The 22,736-nt window shown below is 35.9% G+C and overlaps 2 protein-coding genes across 14 annotated transcripts; both read left to right on the top strand.

Annotated features, from left to right (window-relative positions):
- The first annotated feature begins 16 nt into the window (after positions 1 to 16).
- Positions 17 to 7,792, top strand: LOC109049238 (tripartite motif-containing protein 54-like). 3 transcript variants are annotated; one of them, XM_042712937.1, is made up of 9 exons: positions 17 to 3,334; positions 4,978 to 5,126; positions 5,580 to 5,754; positions 5,833 to 5,928; positions 6,057 to 6,290; positions 6,387 to 6,409; positions 6,513 to 6,637; positions 6,715 to 6,950; positions 7,116 to 7,792. In XM_042712937.1, exons 1-9 carry the CDS (start codon positions 3,170 to 3,172, stop codon positions 7,170 to 7,172), a joined length of 1,260 nt encoding a protein of 419 aa, XP_042568871.1. In that variant the 5' UTR covers positions 17 to 3,169; the 3' UTR covers positions 7,173 to 7,792. The 3 variants fall into 3 exon arrangements, with proteins under 3 accessions (XP_042568871.1, XP_042568870.1, XP_042568872.1); XM_042712936.1 differs by having other exon boundaries at positions 6,715 to 7,792; XM_042712938.1 differs by lacking the exon at positions 7,116 to 7,792 and having other exon boundaries at positions 6,544 to 6,637; positions 6,715 to 6,944.
- A 2,808-nt stretch (positions 7,793 to 10,600) lies between these two features.
- Positions 10,601 to 22,480, top strand: tpd52l2b (tpd52 like 2b). 11 transcript variants are annotated; one of them, XM_042712924.1, is made up of 10 exons: positions 10,601 to 10,827; positions 12,830 to 12,981; positions 13,164 to 13,312; positions 15,061 to 15,120; positions 17,080 to 17,127; positions 18,732 to 18,833; positions 19,696 to 19,722; positions 20,086 to 20,130; positions 20,450 to 20,498; positions 20,890 to 22,480. In XM_042712924.1, the coding sequence occupies exons 1-10, from the start codon at positions 10,809 to 10,811 to the stop codon at positions 20,974 to 20,976; spliced, it is 738 nt and encodes a 245-aa protein (XP_042568858.1). In that variant the 5' UTR covers positions 10,601 to 10,808; the 3' UTR covers positions 20,977 to 22,480. The 11 variants fall into 11 exon arrangements, with proteins under 11 accessions (XP_042568858.1, XP_042568859.1, XP_042568860.1 ...); XM_042712925.1 differs by having other exon boundaries at positions 10,602 to 10,827; positions 20,089 to 20,130; XM_042712926.1 differs by lacking the exon at positions 19,696 to 19,722 and having other exon boundaries at positions 10,602 to 10,827; positions 20,089 to 20,130.
- The last annotated feature ends 256 nt before the right edge of the window (positions 22,481 to 22,736 follow it).

The raw sequence follows: 22,736 nt of genomic DNA, 5'->3' as shown, positions 1-22,736 counted from the left end.
TTTTAAAATGCATTCAAATAGAAAACAGTTATTTGAATTGTGTTTTAATTAACAGTATTTCACACAGTTATTGTTTTTACTGAGGTTATGTTCAAATAAATGCAGCCTTGGTGAGCATAAGACTTACTGACCACAAACTTTTCTAACTCAAAGTTATTTAACTTTCCATGCATATGATTGGCTCTCACTAGCACAAACCTCACAATCGCATCATAAACATTGTCCTAGGTTGTTTTCATGTTTCCACATTTTTTTTTACATACAGACCTGTGCCATTTTTATTAAGCAGAAATCACACTTTATACAGTAAGTTATAATCCTTACATCACACTGTATGTAAGTTATAATCCTTAAGGTTCAAAGTGTTTCATTACATCATCACGAAATGGTTTTCAGTTGTTACATTTATATTTTTCTAAACAGTAAGGCAGTGTAGAGTAGTCACTGAGGACGCATTGCTGTGTCATGTTGTGTATGTTTATGTGAGCTGTCTCTCGTGTTAATGGCATCCGGTGGGCATGTACTGCCAAATATAATCATGCAGTGCTTAGCTGTGCTCAATTTCAGCCACATGTCTTACTGTGGTAGTGGTGTGTGGGTGTGATTGATTACTGGAACAGGAGTTTGGGGCTATCAGATAAATACAAACACATACCTTTGTGCCAGGTTATTAAATCTTGAACAGGTGTTTTGTATTTCCTTCTGTATTCTCAAGGATTTGCTAAGGTAAAGAATGTTTGCATTCCTCGGGATTGTGGTTTCAGAAAGCATAAGCCCATCCCCAGACAGCTGAGTTCAATACAAGCACAAGAGGATTGTGGGTAGGACATATTTCCCATATAATTCAGTAACATCAGTGATTTTCATTAATTGATTTTATAATTTCACACTGACCTAAAATTGTTAATTGATGCATCCTTTTAAGTGTGACACATTTTTGAATGTATGGTTCTAGATGTGGACATGGTATTTTGTTTTGGCTGTAATTGTACCCATAATTTGATCTCGTTCCCTAGTGCCATGGTTTAATGCAATCAGGTCAACATAATATTAGTAAATACACATTAACAGTATTATTACTGTTATTACTCCAGAAAATATGAATGATCCTTCAGACTAAAATGGTTCATGCTCACTGGATTTGATCATCTCATATACATAATTTAGGGTTCCCAGATAACAATATATGGCAATATCACAGAAGTTAAAAATTGTGGCTTTCCAGCCTGGAGCATTCACGGAAATGAAAAGTAAAAAATTTATGAAAATATCCATTTCCTATCCATTTTCTAGCTTTGCTCAGCCCTAAAATATATTAGTGACTGGATATTGCTCTTCATGAGCTAAAATCTAAAAAAAATAAAAAAAATGTTCTACAAATCCTTATTGATTAATTATCTTTTTAGATCTTTTCTTTAATCTCTCAGAATACATGCAGATTTTTTATTTATTTTATTTTATTTTTTATTTTTTTGATAGGAGTACGCTTAGACAGACTTAAGTGTAGGAAACCTTGATTTCTGTGTGTGTTTGCTGTTTGAAACTGAGAGCTTAATTAAATCACTGTATTATCTTCTACTGTATGTTCTGTGTTTAAATATGTCATTGCTTTAAAATGGATTAGCTGTATAGCTGTCCCTGTTTGTGCATACATTCATTTACATGCACTCGAACCAGGATGTATGGAAAACTTGTGTAACTTACCCCAAGTGTGTGTGTTTTATTTGTTTAGGATCACATTGTGAATATTTCATAGGTCTGTAAGTTTTATTTTATTTGTCTAAATCATTAGGCAGATTATTAGTGATCATGTTTCTAAGACTGACCTGTTCACGATGTGTAACGCTTTTTATTTGCTAAATATTATTTCTCAACACAAGCTCCACTGTAACACAGTTACTGATCTGTTTTTGGTTGGTTATCCCAGTTTTCCTTTCCATTTATTTGTTGTATTCATTCATTCATGATCATAAAAAAAAAAAAACACTGATCTGACTTCCTATTGCTTCCGATCTAAGAATAAGAGAATGAATGCAGCATTGTGTGTGAATGCAACACCTAAACAGAATCACGTTAAACATGAAGGGAGTAGTATAAACATGGTGATGGGAAACAATATTTTATTTTTTATTTCCCTATGTTTTTAATGAATTACATAGTTCAATATGTGTAAGCGAATATGACTATTGTACAGAATGGCTGAATTATTTTGTGTGTTCTGGATAAATCAGCTGAAATTGTTGTAGCATGAATGTGTCAGAGAAGTAACATGGATAATTGGTCTGAATTATTTACAGCTATAAAATAAATGTGAAGGAAACTTAAAAAAAAAATAGTATCTGTGTTTATGTGTGTATTTGTGCAAAGGAAATGATTATCTGCAAAATACAATGGTAATGTTGCTTTTCAAACGTTTACAGGGATATTATAAAAAGTATGTCTTCTAATGTTGTTTTGGACCCCATTGACTTTCATTGTATGGGTAAAAACAGTTGAAACATTCACCAAGATTAGAGTTCTACAGAATAAAGTCATACAACGTGAGGGTGAGTAAATAATGACTGATTTTTTTATTGTTCCCAACTATTCTTTTATGTAGTTTCTAAAGAAGAAGTACAGTACTTTTTTCCAATTATTTGGTACAAAATACTGAAAAAACAGTAATTGTGTGAAATATGAAAACGACTCTTCAGTCTTTTTCCACCTCCAATGCACTCGTACACACTTGTGGATGTTTTTGTGCTAAAGGTTTCGAGTACACTTCATAAACATCTTACTTTCCTGTAATGCTGTAGCTGTTCTGGCATTATTGACTTGTTGGCTGTTTTGAGACTGAAGACATGAATGATTTGGAGTAACAGGAGATGAGGCATCATCTCTGTTTCCCAGCATTCCTCTGGCTGTCTGATATAGGCACAACTGATCAAGGGTAGGGGGTGTCCCAGTGAGCCAGCAAGAAACCAGACACCTTCCCCCTCTCTCACACGAACACACACATATATCCAGCTGCAAACCAACACAGGGGCAGAGTGACTGGCTGCTGCTTTGAGCGATTAGGCAACCACACAACACAGAGACATGAAGACGGTGGTGTCTCATCTCCCTAGCTGTGTTTTCGCTCTCATAACTTAGTTTCCAGTGAGTGTGGGGTCAGCGAGGACACAGAGCCATGTCTCTTCCACTGGATATACGCTCTTCCCACAGAGACCCTTCATTGGGGACGCTGGAGAAACAACTCATCTGTCCCATCTGTGTGGAGGTCTTCACCAAACCTGTGGTCATTCTGCCCTGTCTGCACAACCTCTGCCGCAAGTGTGCCAATGAACTTTACCAGGTGTGTACCAAGTCACAGAGGGTGATGTTTATGTGTGGATGTAAAAACATTTTGTATTAACCATCTGAAACATGTTTCCAAGTATTTTTACAAGCCTTTGGTAAGATGATAATTTCTCAAAATAGCACCTGTGCACTTGATATACGTACAGTTCATCTGTACATGAGCTGCCAATTTCCTTCATAAATCAAAATGTTTTCTATATGCTATGTCTATGTTCTATGTTTTAAGTGATAACTATTTTTTGCTAAGTTGGATGGTCAACAACATGTAAAGGCCCATTCACACCAATAACGTTAACTATATTAGTGTCCACACGAATGGATTATAACATTCTGTCTTCTGCCACTTTAAACATTAAGCAGGATGGATTCTCGTTGGCTGTAAATGTATTTATCATTGAACAGCTGGAAAAAAAATCATTCTGATTCCAATGATATAGTTTCTCTGTCTTTATCGTTGTTGTTGTGGTACAAATTTTTATATTCTCATACAATTAGAATGATTTTTACAACTTCATTTGTAGTTGTAGTTGTACAGTTGTAGTTATTATTATAGTTTTTTTGTTTTTTGTTTTTTTGGATTGAGCGGGCCTTTTCTAAAGTCATGACTGCAGCACCAGAGTAACCACTAACACAGACCATTTTTTAGTGCCCTGTCATGCTGATATGTGGAAACCTAACAGTTGGGGATTGATACCTCATCAGTTTTCCTTCACACCTCCTCATAGGCAAAGGTTAAAAGCCAAGCAGCTGTCATGTGGCCAATGGGAGAAAAACGATGCCATCTCTACTGCACCTTCTTATCTGCATGCTTATCTTACTGTTTCCAGATGCTATCACATTACATTTATCAGATAGCTCTACATAGCATCCTTCACATTATGCTGATGTGTAAGTTGGCCTATTTGTCATTAATGTCTATGAATATAAAAATGCACTTCAAGAAGTTGTTTCAACATTTGCTGAATTACAATTAGAAGAAATTCAAAAGATAATGCAGCCTTCAACTCTGGTCCATAAACTGGTAAAGCATATAAATCAAACCTTTTTTTCAATAAAATAATAATTGTCACTCTGAAACTGAAACCAAGAACACCTTCTTGATTCCCGAGGAACATCCAGTTCCATCTCTGGTAAATTAAAAGCAAGTAATTCAGTAAATAAATCATTCCCATCATGCCTTACAACATCATATAATAATTGAGTAAGTGATGCTGCTCGGATTCACACTGGACCCATAAGCCTCAGCAGCTGAGAGCTATTAAAGAGTAGAGTGGCTATTTTAGGATACTTGTTGAGATCAGTCTCAAACTATATTTCATGCCCGTCACTATTGATTAAGACAGTACACACAGAGCAAAACATAGACACACACATGCACAGAATCAGACTGCTGTGTAAGATCATCTTACCCTAGAATGGCAAACAATGTAGAGAGGTACATGAAAGTCCAATTAGTCTAACCAAGTGGTGATGATGTTATTCAGTCTAGTTAACTGTGCTAGCCGTTTCTTTGCTTATTTTCTTCCTTAAAAAGACATATGTAGTTAATTATGAAAAGTGGTTTCAATTGTCAGTCGATATACGATATCACAAATGCTGCTGACAGCTGAAGAACAGCATGCTGAGTAAGATGTGCAGCCATCTCTCTTCCAGGTTGGAATCGGAGGACGTTTTCGCTGCCCTTCCTGTCGGCGTGAAGTTGTCTTGGACCGTCATGGAGTTTATGGACTGCAGCGCAATTTACTCGTGGAGAGCATTATTGATGTTTACAGACAGGAGTCAGAAAGGTAAGATCAGGGGTGTGTCGAATAACTTCTGTCAACAAAGATGATATAGTAAATATTTAAGTTTTTTTGTAAGTGCAGTCCATACATAAGGCTTTTATGGTTCGGTATGATATATTAGAATATGGAGCCCATTCTTGGGCACCCAAACTGAGCAAAACAAACAAACAAAAAAAAAGATAATTTAATCTGTTGCAGTTGCTGATATTTATAAGACCAAAAAGTTTGATGAAACTCTGAGAGCTTGTAATGTCAGTTAATTATGTCAGATCTTAATAGCATTATAGAAGAATGCTTGCATAAAATGCATGTAAATATCAGTTGTCACTTGTTTGTGGCCATAAATTGAACTTTTCACCCAGGTCTGGTGATACCTATGGTTGTTGGTAATCTGGTGCATTTTTTGGAGGATTGAACAATTTAATTGATCTTATTTTATGTTCAATGTATCTCCAGCTCTAGGCCTCCACCAAAGCCTCCTGCACAATTCAGCTGTACGGAGCATGAAGATGAGAAGCTTAATATTTATTGCATCACGTGTCAGGTGACCTCCTGCTCTCTCTGTAAGGTGTTTGGGGCCCACAAAAACTGCCAAGTAGTTCCCCTGCCTGATGTTTACCAGCAGCAGAAGGTATGATCTTCAAAATATCTGTGTTGTCATGTTACATCTTCACATTTTACACCAAATAATTAATTTCACCTTTTATAGGCTGAACTCAGCGACAGACTTGCTGCTTTGGTTTCCACAAATGACTGTGTTCAATCATTTGTTAATGAACTAGAGGCACTCTGCAGGAACATAGAGGTTTGTGTGAATCTTTCTGAAGAAATTACTTTTACTAAGTCATGCAATAAAAAAATAAAAAAATAAATTAAAAAAACCATTGTCTTCAAACAAATGATCTATTAATGCATACAATGTCACTTTGACAGGAAAACAGCAGGATCCAGAAACAGATATTGTCTGAGAAGTTTGATCGCTTGTCTGCCATTCTGGAAGAACGTCGTAAGATAATGAGCCAACAAATCACTTCTGAGCAGGAAGAAAAGACCGGCTGGACCCAATCTTTACAGCAAACATACAGTGAGCATGTAGACACAAACTCAAAGCTGATCCAGGCAGCCCAGAATGCCATAGAGGACCCAGAGATGGCTTCTTTTGTGGAGGTACTATAACTTTTGTTTGGGGCTCCTCAGTAATCTTACATTTTGAATGTCAAAGGCATGCAATGTTTGATATATATTTTTACCTCTCTTTTATAGACCTCACAAGATCTTATTGAGAAGTAAGTCTTTTAGCAAATTTAGCAAAACTGTTGATCTCAGCCATAATCAAAATAATGCTCGCTTAAATCAGTTACAAAAACAGTATCTTTCCTTTCTCCGAAGGGTTGGTAAAGCATCTAACTGCTTCACGCAGGAGTCCCTGGATCCTGACTATGAGAAGATGGATCACTACAGGGTGGATTTTGATGCGGAGGAGAGAGTTCTGTATCAGCTGGACTTCATGGAGAGTGAGCATCAGAGACCCAGTAGATTAACTTATCATTTATTTTCACAACTCTTCTGATCAATGCTGCCAACTTTACAGTTGAAGAAGAAGTGGAGGAAACATTTGATGAACCAGAGTCAGAACCTGAGTCTGACTGTGAACCGGTGGAGACCCCAGAACCTGACCCTGAACTAGATCAGTGTCTAAAATCAGAAGCTTCTGAGATGACGAATCCCATGCCGGAGACAACAGAGGACACTTGCGGACAAGCAGACAGTTGTAGAGACATCAGAAAAGCGGCTGTGTGTGAAAAGAATGGTTTAAGCACTTCACAGGTACGTTCGTCTACTAATGTGAGCATCCACAGTCTCAGTCAAAGTTTTCACTTCAGGACACTTCAGTATCAACACCTAACTTGAGACTTATTAAATAAAATTGTCTGTGGTTTTTGAGGCTATTGAAATATACCAGCAATTGCTTCTTTCCTGTCTTTCCTTTAGATTGTCACTCTAGTGCTTTATTTCCTGGGCTTTCTGGTCATCCTACAGAGCATATAGGGAAACATTCAGTGCCTTATTTGTATATAGCAGAGGTGAAGAAACATAGTCTCCAGGCACCAATAATGCTCAAGTGTTATTTTGAATAAATAATGTTGTTTTTTGTTTTGTTTAGTTTTTTTAATGGAGAAAGGTTTTAAGATATATTGGATTAGTATCATGTCTATAAGTTTTCTGCTGAATGGCACACCTGCAAGCTTCACACTAGAAGGTGGTCACCAGTGAGATGATTTGTCTCTGATTCTCCTGACTCAATGCTCCAATAAAAAAACTGAAGCTAAAAGAAAGAATGACAACTTGCTATTGATCTCTTCCCTTTGCTTCTCAACAAAATCTTCTTTGTGTTTGTGCAAAAAAATTAAAACATAGTGTACACTTATTTTTGGTTTTGTTTTTGGTTTGCCCAATAACATTGCCTATTTTTGCTGTAATAATCAGTGACAGTTCTCTCCATGTGTTAGACGAGTGCTCAAAGGCTATATCATTTTAAACACACGTTTACCAATCTGAATTGACTTCAGATTTGGTTGTAATGAGATGAATGGATGAATAGTTTTATAACTAATGAGTTTGTTTGTATGTGTGTAATGTTGGTTTGAATTAAAACCGTTTTTCTTTTCCTTTCCTTTCCTTTCTTTTTTCTTTTATGAACAAATTATGATTAAATGAACAAATGAATAAAATGTGGCCACAGCCAAGTTGTGGGAACAAATTTTTAATTTGTGGCACAATATTTATTTTTTCTTCCACATGTCATGCTCAGGGCTCTGTATGATAAACATCTAATTTAAAGTTGACATGACATCTTTTCTTTCCTATTGTGTATATCCCAATGGAATCACTTCTCAAATGAGTAACAATTGTAGGATGGGATTTTGTCCATCGGGATTTAATCGATTGTTGTTTGGATTCAGAATCAAAAGAAGAGATGTTGAATATAAAAATTTGTGCATTGATAAATCATTTACAACAGCAATATTCTATAAAAATAATATTGTCCAAGGATAAACAATTTATAATAAACTGCAATGTTTCATAAAAATAAGAATTGTCCATTTTGATTTCATGAGGACTTTATAGCAGGGGCAATTCTGGGATTTTTTCAACTTGGGGGCCCAAATAATACAGAGGGGCTGATCTTATTTATGTAGAACTGTAGATATCCAAATCATTTAAAGTTCACTATAAGCTTTAGATATCTTATTATATTTTAATGCCATTTATTCACTGCTGTAAATCAGAACAGTCAAATACAATTCGAGTTAATAACAACTTAAAAAATAAAAGAATCCGTCTATGAATAGAGTATAACTTATACTCAACATTAATTCTTTAATGCAGGGCCAATTGATGAGCTGATGAGTGGCAGTTGATGGTCATCAGAAGTCTGGTCATCATCATCATCATCATCTCTGTGTGTGTGTGTGTGACAGGATATCCTGGTGAATCCATGACACATATGTCGTTCCAAACCTTGTATGACTTTCTTTTTTCAAAGTAGATCTTAACTAGTTTTAACTTGTCATTACATTGGAAAAAAAAAATATTTTTTTTCATGGAAGAAAGAACATCATAATGGTTAGGAATAACATGGGGGTCAGTAAATGATGACAAAATTAACATTTTTGGTTGAAATACCCCCCTTTAATTTATCTATCTGACTGCCTCAAAAATGGTTTTTGGTAGTGAACAACTTCTCCCTCTGATTATAAGTTGAGGAGAGTGCATTGCCTGCTATTATGGTACCACCTGTGCAGATCCGAAACATATTTAGCAGGTGGATACCAAACAGAATCGAGTAGAGGTTATATTTACAACAAAATACTTAATTATTTATCCATTACAGATGATTAAATTTCTTAAATATACATTTTTTTATAATAATAACAATAATAATAATAATAAACAAATTTATTATAATACTTATAATTACTACAATTTTTAATTATAATTAGAATAATTAATTAAATTATAACAATTTGTATAACGATACAAATGTTAAACAGCTGATGATAAATGTAAAATTGTGATGCATAAATAAATTTTATCAGTTTTATAATGCCATATGAATATCAATAACAATAACAGAGAAAACAACCTTCAAACAGAAAATAAGTGTGGATGGCTCTGCATTACAATTCCAAACTAAACTAAAAAATCTGGGGGTGATTTTTGACGCCAGTTTAACATTTGATCCACGTGTTCATTAATAAGTCAGTGAATGTTTTTTTTTTTTCAGAAACATTGCCAAATTACGTCCCATGTTGACTTTCTCTGTAGCTGAAAATATAATCAACACTTTTGTTTTTTCACCTATTGATTATTGTAATGCTTTGCTGGCAGGATTTTCTAAAGTTACATTAAGTAAATTACAGTTGGTACAAAATTCAGCTGCTAGAATTCTGATTAGGACCAGTGCAAGGGAGCACATCACACCTATCCCGGAAAAACCACACTGGCTTCCTGTTAGTTTTCATATTGATTTTAAAATACTCATACTCACTTATAAGGCCTTGAATAATTTGGCCCCTCAATATTTGTGTGAGCTTTTAACCCCCTACACCCCTACACATGTTCTAGCTCTTCTGAAGCTGGTCTTTTAACTGTTCAAACAACTTGCTACTTTTAAAGGCGCTATATAAAATAAAGTTAATTATTATTATTAACATGATAACGGATTTTTTTCACGTCAATTACACGTAACTATAAGGCTTACTTTACTCTCGATCGACGTTCATTATATATTAAAAAAGTTCATGAATATTTTGACTTTGAGATATGGCAAGCTTGAAGCGTCACCACGGGGAAAAAAATCACAACCAGCCCCGCTGGAATATTAATAAATACTAAATACGTGTGAAAGGTTTTAAGCACTAAGTTTTTAAACGAAAAAATCAGCCAAATTATTGTTTGACATTGGGTCAGTGGTCACGTTATTAAATCTACGTTAGCATGTGGTCACGTTGATATTAATGATTATTAACGAGCTTAGGATCTAAAGACAATCATAAAACACAAGCTATACAAAATATCGTCATAATCTCTAGATATTAGTCATATTATCCTTAAGAAACCGTTTTGCGTGAGGTGACTGATCCTTCGAGGTTGTGGTGGTCATTTTCGGGTTGCAGATTGTGTAGCCTACACAAAGTGTTTTTATCCAAACAAACAATTGTCGTAGATCCTCTCTACTCCTGTATTGTTCTGCGCTTCCGTGGCTTAGAGTTTGTATTTTAGTTTCGCAATGATTTGTCAAGGATTCTTTAGTTTAATAACAGTTCTTATAAAGTAATTATCGAGTCATAGTGTCATACTGATTTAATTTAGAGCATTCGTTCTCAGTTCAAGTCAGTTCTTCATTTATTAGAAATCTTTCATCAAGATTCATCTTTCATTTCAAAGATGTTTTTCTCAGCTGTTTTGTTGACGTCATCTCAGCGCGCCGGAAAGGAGGCGCATTCGAGCAGCTCTTCAAGCTGAGCTGGCTGATAGCTCGGCATCCTCTGCTGGCTTGTCAAGCGCTTTGGGTATTTTGATAGTAACAAGAGGGAAGACACGCATTTACACACCGCAGAGCTTTTTCCCTCCGAATCACGTAACTGTCAAGACAACATTGTGAAGATCTAAACCGACGACATGGATTCCGCCAATCAAGGTAAACAAAAACAAGGCAGACACACTGGATTGATTCAACCGATAACGTTCATGGCGTAATGTAGAGTAGCTATAGCCTCGTCTCTGGATGTGTGGTGGTGAGGGGGAGATCAGGGCAGGGCAGGCGATCAGGTTACTACTAATGCACACCAAAAACACATCGAGGCTGAGTGCAGGTGTTTCCGTTACAATCATTTGATTTAACGTTACATCGAAATCATAGCTGATATCAGGGAAATTATTATTCCCTTTCTCGGTGTTTGACGTTTGATTTTCAACGTGGATTTGGGATATTATTATTAAACTATTACTAAAGACAACACCACTCCTGTATCTGTGACATATTATGTGATGATATTAAAATAGGCAGTAAGGGGCAGAAGACACGTCTCATTAATATAGGTCAGACCCACGTGACATCTCCTTCACAGACCTAAATTAAGCACTGTTTGATCAAACCTTTGAATTGTACACACTTGTGTATTGAATGACTGAAAATATATATATATATAAACACTAAATATAAGAACAATACACTGTGTGTTATATATAGCAATAAAGCTCTACTATAACTTTTAACGCACCCTCAAAGGCAGCTGAGATGTAGCGCCTCCAATCGGCCCGATACTGCAATGGCTCTTCTAACGGTATAGTCTGTGTCCATGACTTCACTGTACAGTACTGTAACCAACAATGCAATGGCTCTTTCAATTCAGTTCAGTTTAGTTCACATTTATTTATATATTGCTTTTTACATTACATGTTGTTTCAAAGCAGCTTTAAGGAAAATGCATGTTTCTGTTACAACACCACAATTGTCTTTTATGAGACGATACCAGAAAGTGCAATTGGAAGAATTTACAAATGACAGTATTTACAAATAACATATATGCAGTTAAGCAAAATGAATGTGCATTTTAAAGCAATGACAGCTTGATTATTTTGTATAATCATCCAGAATTGATGTTCTGGGGTCCTTTAAGGGGTAGGTGTCATCTATTCGGAGGTGTTGGGTCATGTGAAGTCTTCATAAGAGGATCCAAGCTGGAGCTGGCATAATCTCTAGTTACCTTGGGATTTGTAACAATTGTTTGAATGTTTTTTTTTTTAATTCAGTTGATTCATTACTCAAAGAAAGACATATGCAATAATTAAAGAATGATGTGATTATATTTTATTTGCCTTCATATTCTTACAGTCATTTTTACTGATATCTTGGTGTTATTTACATTTCAGAATAGTTCATTATTCTTTTCCTAAAACAGACACATTAGTAACGGGTGCCTAAAAAAGCGTGAATAAGATTAAAACACATGGTCCCTAAGTGGAGCTGATGACACGTTCAGTAATTAAATAATACTGCAATCATATTGTATGTGCCTTTACATCTTTAATGTCCAGTTTTGCTGATATTTCAGCAAAATATATGTGGAAGCATCACGTTTTTAAGGTGGAACGGATAGCGTCAATAAATAGGATAAGAAGCTGGAGTCAGCCTTGTTTTCTGCTGTTTATGCTTTTATGTCTGAATGTGAGTTAGATAAAATGTTATGTCACATTGATAAATCATTGCTACTTGCAGGTGGTATTAGGGGCGGGACATTATCATTTCAGAGAGTATTTGATTGGTCAAAAATCTTTGTAGTACAGGATGAGTCATCAATATTTTGGTTTCATTTTCCATAGACTCAGATGTAAAATTAATATATCTGCTATAAGTGAATTTTGTCAATGCATGCCCTCAAAGCTAATACGTGATACATGTTGTTGTTGTTTTTTCAAATAACTTCAAGAGATCCATTTATTTGTATTGTTTATTCATATAATGTTTTAAGCAAAAACTCTTCACTTTTTGCATGCACTTAATTTGCATGCGATTTCAAGAAAATAAACTTTTGTGATCACATTTTTTTTTTTTTTTTTTTTTTTTTTTTTACAATTCTGTTTAATGTCACAGAAATTATGCACTTCATCTTTAACATCTATCATTGTCATTCTTACAGACATCAATCTGAACTCTCCACATAAAGGCCTGGGCTCTGACTCTCTCTCAGACATGCCTGAAGAGACGGGGGCTGCTGCTGTGAGTCCAGGGACGCTCCCTCCGGGTCTGACAGAGGAGGAGGCTGAGGAACTGAGACTGGAGCTCACCAAGGTAAATACCTACAGCCGCTGCATGACCAGGGGTTTGATAATGTGCTCATCTTCTCCAATAAGTCTTCAGATTAGGGCTTCTAATTTAACATGTTATTCATTATAAATCGAAGTAACTCATACATTCATGTTATACAGTTATTGTTTACTTCTTTAAAATAAAGTGTGACATCCTTCTATTAGGTTGAGGAGGAGATCCACACCTTGAGACAGGTGCTGTCGGCTAAAGAGCGCCATGCATCGGAGCTGAAGCGTAAACTGGGCCTGAGCCCCCTGACTGAGTTCAAACAGAACATCACCAAAAGCTGGCAGGACGTCCAGACCTCAAACGCGTAAGGATGCCTTCCTTTACATGTCCTGCTTACTCAAACCCAGGAAGTAATAGGTAATGTCTTCTGGGTTGCCATATGCAAAGTCGAACCCTAAACCTCTTTCACAGACCCTGCAGGAATGACAGTGATTTGACATAATTCAAAATTTCGAACTAAAAGGGTTTGTTGAAGTGACAAATGGGTAACGACTCTGCATGATGGCAGATGCAAGCTGGTAGCTGGTTCTATCAGCGGAGGAATTCATGGGAGAACTGAGGCCTTTCTAACTAATCCAGCTTCAATGTGCTCTTCTCCAGCTCACACACATTCCTCTCTCTTCATGCTGCTGGAAGTCTACCTAAAAATAAAGAGTCGCAGGTGTCCAGTTGCATTTTTTGCAGGATTGTACATTACCAAATGATAGCATTAGAAAAAGCTCTTGAGTGCCTGTTTAGGCAGCGGAGATGACTGCTGTTTTCTGTGTATATTATAGACGGGCATCTATGCCGTCAGCTGAAAGTCCTTCAGTGTAATTGTTTTATCAGTTGAAAAAGGGCAGTCCGGTTTCAAAGGGCTCTGTGGGAGGATTGTAGTCAACTCAGACATGAATCACCACCATTTATTGTGTTCCAAGCTGGAGCTCATGGCCATTGGTTTGAGTGTAACTCTCAAGATTTTATACAAACAACAGATGTTTGATGTTTTTGATCCTGTAGGTGGAAAAACTTTGGAGCTTTTATGAGTGTGTGTAGTATTTTACAGGACTTTACTGAGATGGTCCTGGTCAGTACATTGGGCCCTTAAAAGCCTGAGGTTGCATGGGCCAAGACTGGCTTGATGTGAACTCATCTACTATTTTGGTAGTCTAAGGTTAACCTACCAAAATGTGTATTTTCATTTTTTTGTTAGTTAAATCTCCCTGTCAGTAGTTTAGGATAAAGTGCCTGTTTTTTGTAGGATCCAGTCCTGGTTTTTACATTTACTAGCATAATGCTCTCATGTTTTCCGAGTTGCCTCAAACCAGTACAAAAATGTTTGCCCAAATGTATGTTAAACCAAAGATCAAATCTGCCTGCAAGCTTTAAATTGGTGTTTTTATTTTATTTATTTATTTTTTAGTTTTTTGCATTTGCCAATAACAGTATTTTAGAGGGTGGCCAATAATGGGCCCTTTTAACATTTCTGGATTTTACAGAAGTGGAATTCAAAGATGGGTAAACATATAGGTAAATGGGAGTCCAACAAATGTGGGTTTTAATATAGGTAAATGGGAATATGGTTTATTTATATGATTATGGCAGCCAGAAGAGAGAAAGATATCAAATTTACTATCACTACCTCAGCCATTGTATTATAAACTCTCTTGCAACAGGATGAAATAGTTTTGTGTGTGTGTGTGAGTGATTTAATGCCAACACACAGTGTGTAATGTTATAAATGTACATTAAATTTTTTTTAAAATATGAAAAAAAAAAAATTAAGTATAAAACTGTGAAAAGTATCTATACAGTGAATAAGATGTCCATAAAATGTATACACAAATGTGAGTACTTATTTTGCACAGTATCTACTCAAATATATTAAAATTAGCCACTGGCAACTCAAAATGGCCAAATATAGCAGAATTATTATTAATAGCCAATATTTCAGTCTGTCAGTGCTTCAGTACTTGGAGTTATTGGATGTAGTCAGTCAGAAAGAGTTATCAGTAACACTATGGCGTTCTGCTCTGCTCTAGGCAGCACATAGTCATCATGTGTGTTTTTTAGCTATGTGGCGGTGTCAGAGAAGCTGGGCCAGTGGAATGAGAAGGTTGCAGGATGTGATATGTGAGTGTTTGACCGTATCGGCACGTATTTGCAGTGAATGCATGAACTCCTCTCACCTACTCTCGATCTGTCAATGAGAGTGGAGCATTCAAACACCTGAATCCAGCGTGCTTCAGGAGGACACATAACAAATCCATATCAAATACAGCCTAGCACAAATAACTAAAACCTCTCTCTCAAACGGAGATTGATGGTTTTTAAAATGTGGTTTTAAAATCTGGTCTCCTGTAGCATTGACTCTAACCTGCTGTACAATGTACATATTTATAAGCCCCATTTATTCTCCACCTTACTAAATGAAACTTTACAAATTGAAAGACAAAGGCTTTTTATAGAAGAAAATTGGATCTTAATTGCCATGTGACGAAGGCCAGAGGTATTTTTGCTTTTTAGTTAAAGTGGGCGTCTGAAACACTGAATCATGTCTCATATATGACTCTTTCTGTTTTCTCCACTTAACAGTCTCTTTGTCCACCCATGCAAGTAGTACCCCTCCATCTCTGAAACACTCAAGAACATACAACTCTTCGCTTCTGAAATGATTTGTTTCTATAGCAGCGCTGCAAATAGAAATCGCTACATTAATCCACCTCTTTTATACTACCGTTCAAAAGTTTGGGGTTAACATTTTTTGAAAAATGCATTTTAAAGTTGTTTCTTAAGCAACCTGTCTGCATTTAATTGATCAAAGATGTTGTGAACATTTCCGTATATTTTAAAATGTCATTTATTGCTGTGATTCAAAGCTGAATTTTCAGCATCGTTACTCCACAGCCTTCAGAAATCATTCTAATAAGCTGATCTGATTCTGAAGAAACATTTCTTATTATTATTAATATTAAAAACAGTTGTGCTGCTTAATATTTCTATATTTTAATGTCGGTTCATAATATTTTCAGAATTATTTGATGAGTAGAAGTTATTGCTCACTTTGAACACTTTAATATGTCCTTGCTAAATAAAATTTCTTTTTAAAAAATAATCATACTGACCCCAAACTTTTGAATGGTAGTGTATGTACTTTTACTAAATATTGAACAAAGGCACACTAGGTTACTCTAACTATAATAAAACAGCATATCAAACAGGTTCTTAGCTATACTAACTGTTTAAGCTGCTGCTATTTTGCTTGATTTACCATATCTCAAAAAGGTCAAGCAAGAGACAATTTTTTCATGGTTTTAAAAAGTTAACAAATTGTTACAGTAATATTGATGGGTTTAGCTTTATAAACAGGGCTGTCGTCAGAAGGTAAATCTGGAATCGTGTCCTGTGATGAGACTAAAGTTGCTAAGGTCCTCTGTGGTTTTCCCTCGGGTCCCATGACTTTTAGCGGCAGTCCTGATGTATTTGCGGGTTTATTATCCTGTCAGACAGGCTACTCGTTATCACGAGTGTGTGAGAGATCTGTCACTTCCCTCTTTACACACAGTTGGAATCCCATTCAGACAGAAACGTCTACAGAGAGGGCTTATGTTTGTGTAAGGAAAGTCTTGTCAGGTTCAGATGAACGAATGCCACGTCTGCAGCAGTGCAGGCCAATTAATGCTTCCTTTGTGCCCTTGCTATAATCATGAATATTACATCAAGATCCACTTTGCAATATCCTCTGCACTTACATGCTACTTGTTTCCCAATAACTAAGGTGGTTTGTAATGTCTTTTTGGCTTTCAAGATTTGCTGACTGTGAATTTTTTGTTCTTGAAAGCCCCAGTATACTCACACATCTTATTCAAGCACACAAGTTTCTCAAGTTAAACACCAGGAGTTTGTCAGATAAACTGGTGTTGTTTTTCTCTGGCTGTGCATTTTAGTAGCGCTTGTGTTCTGTTTGTGAGGCAGCATAATTGTATAATCATAAATGTAAAAATGAAATGCGTTATGTGTGTGTTTATAGCACGTTTGCATGATTGTGAGAGTGGAGATTTGAATGTATTACCCTGTTCGTTTGTACTGTAGATATCTTTCAGCTTCTGCCACTCTGGATGACATTTCCAGCTCTGAAGTGTGAGTTACTTCATTATTTACATTCATTTTGTGTATTTTAAAGGATGTTTTCTGCTATTTTTAGGTCATGAAGGGCTAAAAGATTGTTTTAGGGTGGCTTGTTATGCTTTGTGGATTTTTTCTCGCCGGGTTATTAGATAATGCAATCTTATGTTGCGTTATAAGTATGGTGAATTGCAATTGCAAATGAGCTTACTATGTAGATGTGCATTATTATTTATGTTTGGAATCTGTAAGATTTTTTGTCTATTATGCTTACCAAGGCTGCATTTATTTGATCAAAATACTGTTATATTGTGAAATATTATTACAATTTAAAACTGGAATTTTAAAAACGTTAATATTTTCATATATTTTAAAATGTTATTTATTAATGTGATGGCAAAGCAGCATCTTTACTCCAGTCTTCAATGTCACAGGATCCTTCAGATGTCATTCTAATATGCTGCTTAAGAAACATTTTAAATTATTATCAATGTTGAAAACAGTTTTGCTTAATGTGTTTATGGAAACTGTGATCATTTTTTTTTTCAGGATTCCTTATTTTTTTTAGGATTCTTTGAATAGAAAGTTCAACAGAGCAGCATCTATTTGATATATAAATCTTTTGTAACATTTTTTTTATCACTTTTGATTAATGTAATGTGTCCTTTCTGAATAAATGTATCAGTTTCTTTTAAAACAGAATCTCACCCCAAACTTTTGAATGGTAGTGTATATTAAGAGCATTTCTTTTTCATTTGATATCCAGTGAAACAGCTAACAACATTTCTGATGACTTTAAGGGTGTCTGACTGGTGTTTGTTATCTGAAGGTTGTGGTCATGTTGAGTAACTCCTGAGAAGTGAAGAAGTTTATGGACATTAAAGGGATACTCCACCCCAAAATGAAAATTTTGTCATTAATCACTTACCCCCATGTCGTTTCCAAACTTCCACATAAAAGCTTTGTTCATCTTCGGAACACAATTTAAGATATTTTGGATGAAAACCGGGAGGCTTGTGACTGTCCCATAGACTGCAAAGTAAATAACAGTGTCAAGGTCTATAAAAGGTATGAAAGTCATCGTCAGAATACTCCATCTGCCATCAGACGTGCAATCTGGGTTATATGAAGTGACGGGAACACTTTTTGTAAGCGAAGAAAACAAAAATAACGATGATGATACAGCACGGATGATACAGTAGAGCATATGCAGCATACGGTGATATGGAGAAACACAGAGGAGTGAATAAAGTCGTTATTTTTGCTTTCTTCGCTTACAAAAAGCGTTCCCGTCGCTTCATATAACCCAGAATGCATGTCTGATGGCAGATGGAGTATTCTGAAGACGACTTTCATACTTTTATGGACCTTGACACTGTTATTTACTTGGCAGTCTATGGGACAGTCACAGGCCTCCCGGTTTTCATCCAAAATAGCATGCATTGTGTTCTGAATACAAACAAAGCTTTTATGGGTTTGGAACGACATGGGGGTAAGTGATTAATGACAAAATTTTCATTTTGGGGTGGAGTAAACCTTTAAAAGTGTTCCATGTGATTTTTAAAATATTTTTCTCTCTCTCCCTACATCCTCTTCTCTGTGCGTTCTTCCTCTTACAGGTATAAAAAGACTCAGGAAACGCTGTCTCAGGCTGGACAGAAGACCTCAGCCGCCCTCTCCACCGTTGGCACGGCCATCAGCAGGAAACTGGGTGACATGAGGTAATGTACAAGTCAAAATTCCCACCCTTGTGCTTCCTCTGTATCTGTAGTACTCTCTCTTTTTTTTCCAGTCATAACATTACAATGTGACTCTGCAGTCACTTAGATTTGCATCCTTTCTTTTAACTTGCATATGTTGTTATTTAATGTACAATTTTTCTTGGGTAATATGAATTAACACTAACACATTGTTCCTGGTTAATGTCTATGTGTTTTGTCTAACTTAGCAGTTCAGTTTTGTTGAACAGTCAAAACTGTTCATGGTTTATCTTCAACTGCATTTATATGTGTGTGTATATGTGGCATTTCATGCACTTATATTGGATCTCCATCCCATGCCTTCTATCTTTGGCTTTGTTTAGACAGGCGGCAAAAATCCTACTCAAAATCATTGATTCTGAATCCCAAAAACGAAAGAAATATACAATCCAAACAACATCCATGCGTGATTTGAAATCTGATGAAATCACAATGCAGACAAAAGGTTGGATTGGAAACTGAATTGGATTTGTATACAGTGTGAACAAAGCCTTCATGCATACGTTCCCTCGGTCCCTTCTCTCTTTGGTTATGGATCTGCTCTTTTGCATTTGTCATATATTCATCCTTCATTCAACAGACAGATAATGACATCACTCAAATTTATTAGCCACTTTTAGTCATTAACATCTATCCATCATATTCACCCCCATAAAATGGTATTTTTTTTTGGTTCACTTCGCTGTTCCCTGTATTCCTCTATATCAAAACAGTAATTCTCATCATTTGTTCTTCCTGCTTGCTTTGGTCAAGCTTAACACCCAACCTGAATGCTTTTGTATTCCCCCTTTCTTTTGAAACGCTGCCCTTGCTTGGTCTACAGAGCTCTTCCGTTCTCTAACTCCTTTGGGTAAGACTGATCAATGTCATCAAAGAATTTACACTTAACATAGAGCTCTGTTTGTAATACCAAGCCCATTTAATTAAAAAAAAAATAAGTTTTTAATTGTAATTTGAATGTAATATTGATTTTAATGTTATTTTAGCTCCAAAACCCTGCTCATTTTGATTTGTACCTGCTCATGCATGATTACAGTGCTATATCATATGTGAACAAATGTGATTTTTAAAGATCAGAAGTTTGAGCGGTAAATGTCTCAGACATACTAGCAGTCTGTGTGTGGTGTACTCCAGCTGATCTCTCTGCCTTGTGTGCTGTCCTGCTTGCTTGCTTGCTAACACACACAACTTTTTCTCCTTTTAATGCTTTCGATAGCAACTACTCCATTCGCCATTCAATAAGTATGCCAACTATGAGGTAAAGTACTAGGGTAAACCACTGCCCCTTAACTCAAACCGTTTCTGATTCATTGGACAATTAAAAATTAGATTTTCAAATGATTATTAGTCATTTATGTGAATTAAGGTTTTTTTTTTTTTTTTTTTTTTTTTTTTTATTGTATTAAAACAAATAATACTAAATTGTTTAAACTGCTGGATTGAATTTATTTTAAATGCTTGGGGTTTTTAACTTTTTATCAGCCAGTTACTTTACTAAGTCCACTTGCTCATGTCTAATTAATTGTAATGTTTCTTCTGCTATGAACTCTGGGATTAATGTGTGTTTTGTTAAACAGGAACTCTCCAACCTTCAAATCATTCGAGGACAAAGTTGGAAACATCAAGGTAAGGCTTCACTTTTGAAACTGGGTCAAATACAGGATGCATTTGATATATTTAAAATATTGACAAAGAAATAAACAAAGACATTTGTCCATCAAACAGAAAACATTAAACAAGAAATTATATCACATACACTATCAAGATTTTTGAAATAGGTCTCATATACTTACCAAGGCTGATCAAAAAAAATTTTTACAATTTAAATTGACTTTTTTGTATTTTAATATATTTTAAAGTGTAATTTATTCCTGTGATGGCAAAGCTGAATTTTAACATTAAATGTAAACTTTTGTTAAAAAAAAAGGATATAAAAGTTTTACAAAACCATATGAAACCAGCATGTAGAGCATGTGTAAGAATGTCTCTTAATGGTTTTTCTGTTTGTGTGTCTCAGTATAAGGTGGTTGGAGGGAAAGCCAATGGTGAAAGTGCCCCCTCTCCGAACGAGTCAAACCCGGTGCAGGACAACGCTCCGTTCTGAGCCCACCCTCTTGATTTAAACACTCATCTCATTCTTTGTGAATCCTGACTACACCCACACTTCAGTTCTCCCGTTCTCTCTCTCTTTCTCTCTCTCGTTCTCTCTGAATTCTTTCATTCCTCCTTCCTTTGTCTCCTTTGATACCCCTCCACCTACTGCTAGCATGTGCTCGCTCATCTCACTGAAAACACACACGTAGTACAGATTCTGTGACATGAAATCATCACAAGTTGTACAAAAGAAGAAAAATGATTAATCATTTTGTATTAGAAACTTTTACACTGCTTTGCATAATGTTTTTACATAACTTTTATCTATATATGACTATAATGGAATACAAATAACTATATTTAAACAGTACTGCCTAGCAGCATTCATCAGCCGGCCGAGGGGTACAAAATACACGAAGAAGAAACATTTCAATCTCAAGGGGGGAGGATTTTAGACCAATAAAGAAAAGAAACTTGCTGCTGGTTTCTATGCTGCTGAGCATTCAGAGAGTTGTTTTTTACTCTCAGTACAATGTGAAGCGATGCTTTGCTGTACACCTGGTGAATGTCTGACCCTCTCAGTCGGCCTTACACTCGCACTCTCTATTGCTGCGTAGGTCTGTTGCTGGAGAAACATGTCACACTAAGTTGTTTTTTGCTTTATCTTTTTGTAACCTTTGCTGTCTTGCTCTTGTTCAGTTTTTTTTTTCTTTTCACTGATGGGAATGTTTTATTTATGCTGTGTTCGTCGGGAATCGCTTGCCTTTGCTTTGTGCCATGCTGTGTGTACCAGATGCCATACACCTTTTGCTGTCAGAATGTATCACACACAAACTATCACATCACAAACATCACTGTTCAGTTTTAAGAAATAAAAATGAAGTTACCCTCATGTGCACTAACCCAAAATGTCAAACGGCGAGTAGGTCCTGCAGAGTAAGTTGAATTTCTTTTGTTAGAGGCATTTGTTGATTTCTCCCAACAGACGTGAACACTAGTGTAGTCTGTACGGTAGCACAGTCACTTTTTACCTGGAAGATATTGGAATATATTTCATTATTAGTAAATGTAATCTCTTATTTTGCTTCAATTTTATCTGTTCTATCCTGGTATTTCCTTCACTGACATGGGTGTCAGTGGGTGGCCTTGTTTCAGTATATAACACGATGATTACATGCCTCATTGTTTGAGATGCAAGGGACTGATGCAGATGATGAGATGCCAACTAAGCCATGTGTAAAATGCCATAGAATTATGTGGATACACCTGTAGTTCTGCAAACGGTGAAAAGATGACGTAAGATCATGAACATTCAGAGGGAAAGGACTTTTATTGTTTTGAGTAGTCATTTTGGGGAGGTTGATTAGTTAGACACCATATAGCTTTAAATTTGAGCTCTCAGCCTAGCTGTTCAGATTTAAAAGCGCAGATTGTTTTCTTTAACAACAGTGGTGTCATTCTTCATTTATTTTTGTCAGTTGTTTCTATATCAATAAAGCATTCGTTCAAATGGCTTTTGGTTTGTTCTTTTCTCTTCCTTTCATAATGTTAGTGACAAGTCTGCCAGGTGGTGGCAGTACAGCACGTACTCGAGAGGCCATGTGCTTCTTCATCTTCAACTTTTCTTTGTTTTAGCATCTGTTTGATTGTTGCATTGAAATATATGTGGAGCATATGAATTTGATTAGAAATGTAAACATGCAGTTGGATAAAATGTAACATTTACTTTTGATACAGGGCCTTCAATCAAGTTTGGTATTTGGCCCTTCG

The sequence above is a fragment of the Cyprinus carpio genome, chromosome A23, assembly GCF_018340385.1.
Source record: "Cyprinus carpio isolate SPL01 chromosome A23, ASM1834038v1, whole genome shotgun sequence".
NCBI classification, from domain to species: Eukaryota; Metazoa; Chordata; class Actinopteri; order Cypriniformes; family Cyprinidae; genus Cyprinus; species Cyprinus carpio.
This window is presented reverse-complemented; position numbering and strand designations above follow the sequence as displayed.

Excerpts from the sequence above, each read along its gene's own strand:
- LOC109049238 (XM_042712936.1), top strand. The coding sequence starts at position 3,170 with ATGTCTCTTCCACTGGATATACGCTCTTCCCACAGAGACCCTTCATTG. Across the intron at positions 5,127-5,579 it reads TACAGACAGGAGTCAGAAAG|CTCTAGGCCTCCACCAAAGC; the intron begins GTAAGATCAGGG and ends ATGTATCTCCAG. Across the intron at positions 5,755-5,832 it reads ATGTTTACCAGCAGCAGAAG|GCTGAACTCAGCGACAGACT; the intron begins GTATGATCTTCA and ends CACCTTTTATAG.
- tpd52l2b (XM_042712924.1), top strand. Across the intron at positions 12,982-13,163 it reads TGAGACTGGAGCTCACCAAG|GTTGAGGAGGAGATCCACAC; the intron begins GTAAATACCTAC and ends TCCTTCTATTAG. Across the intron at positions 19,723-20,085 it reads CCGTTCTCTAACTCCTTTGG|TAGCAACTACTCCATTCGCC; the intron begins GTAAGACTGATC and ends TAATGCTTTCGA.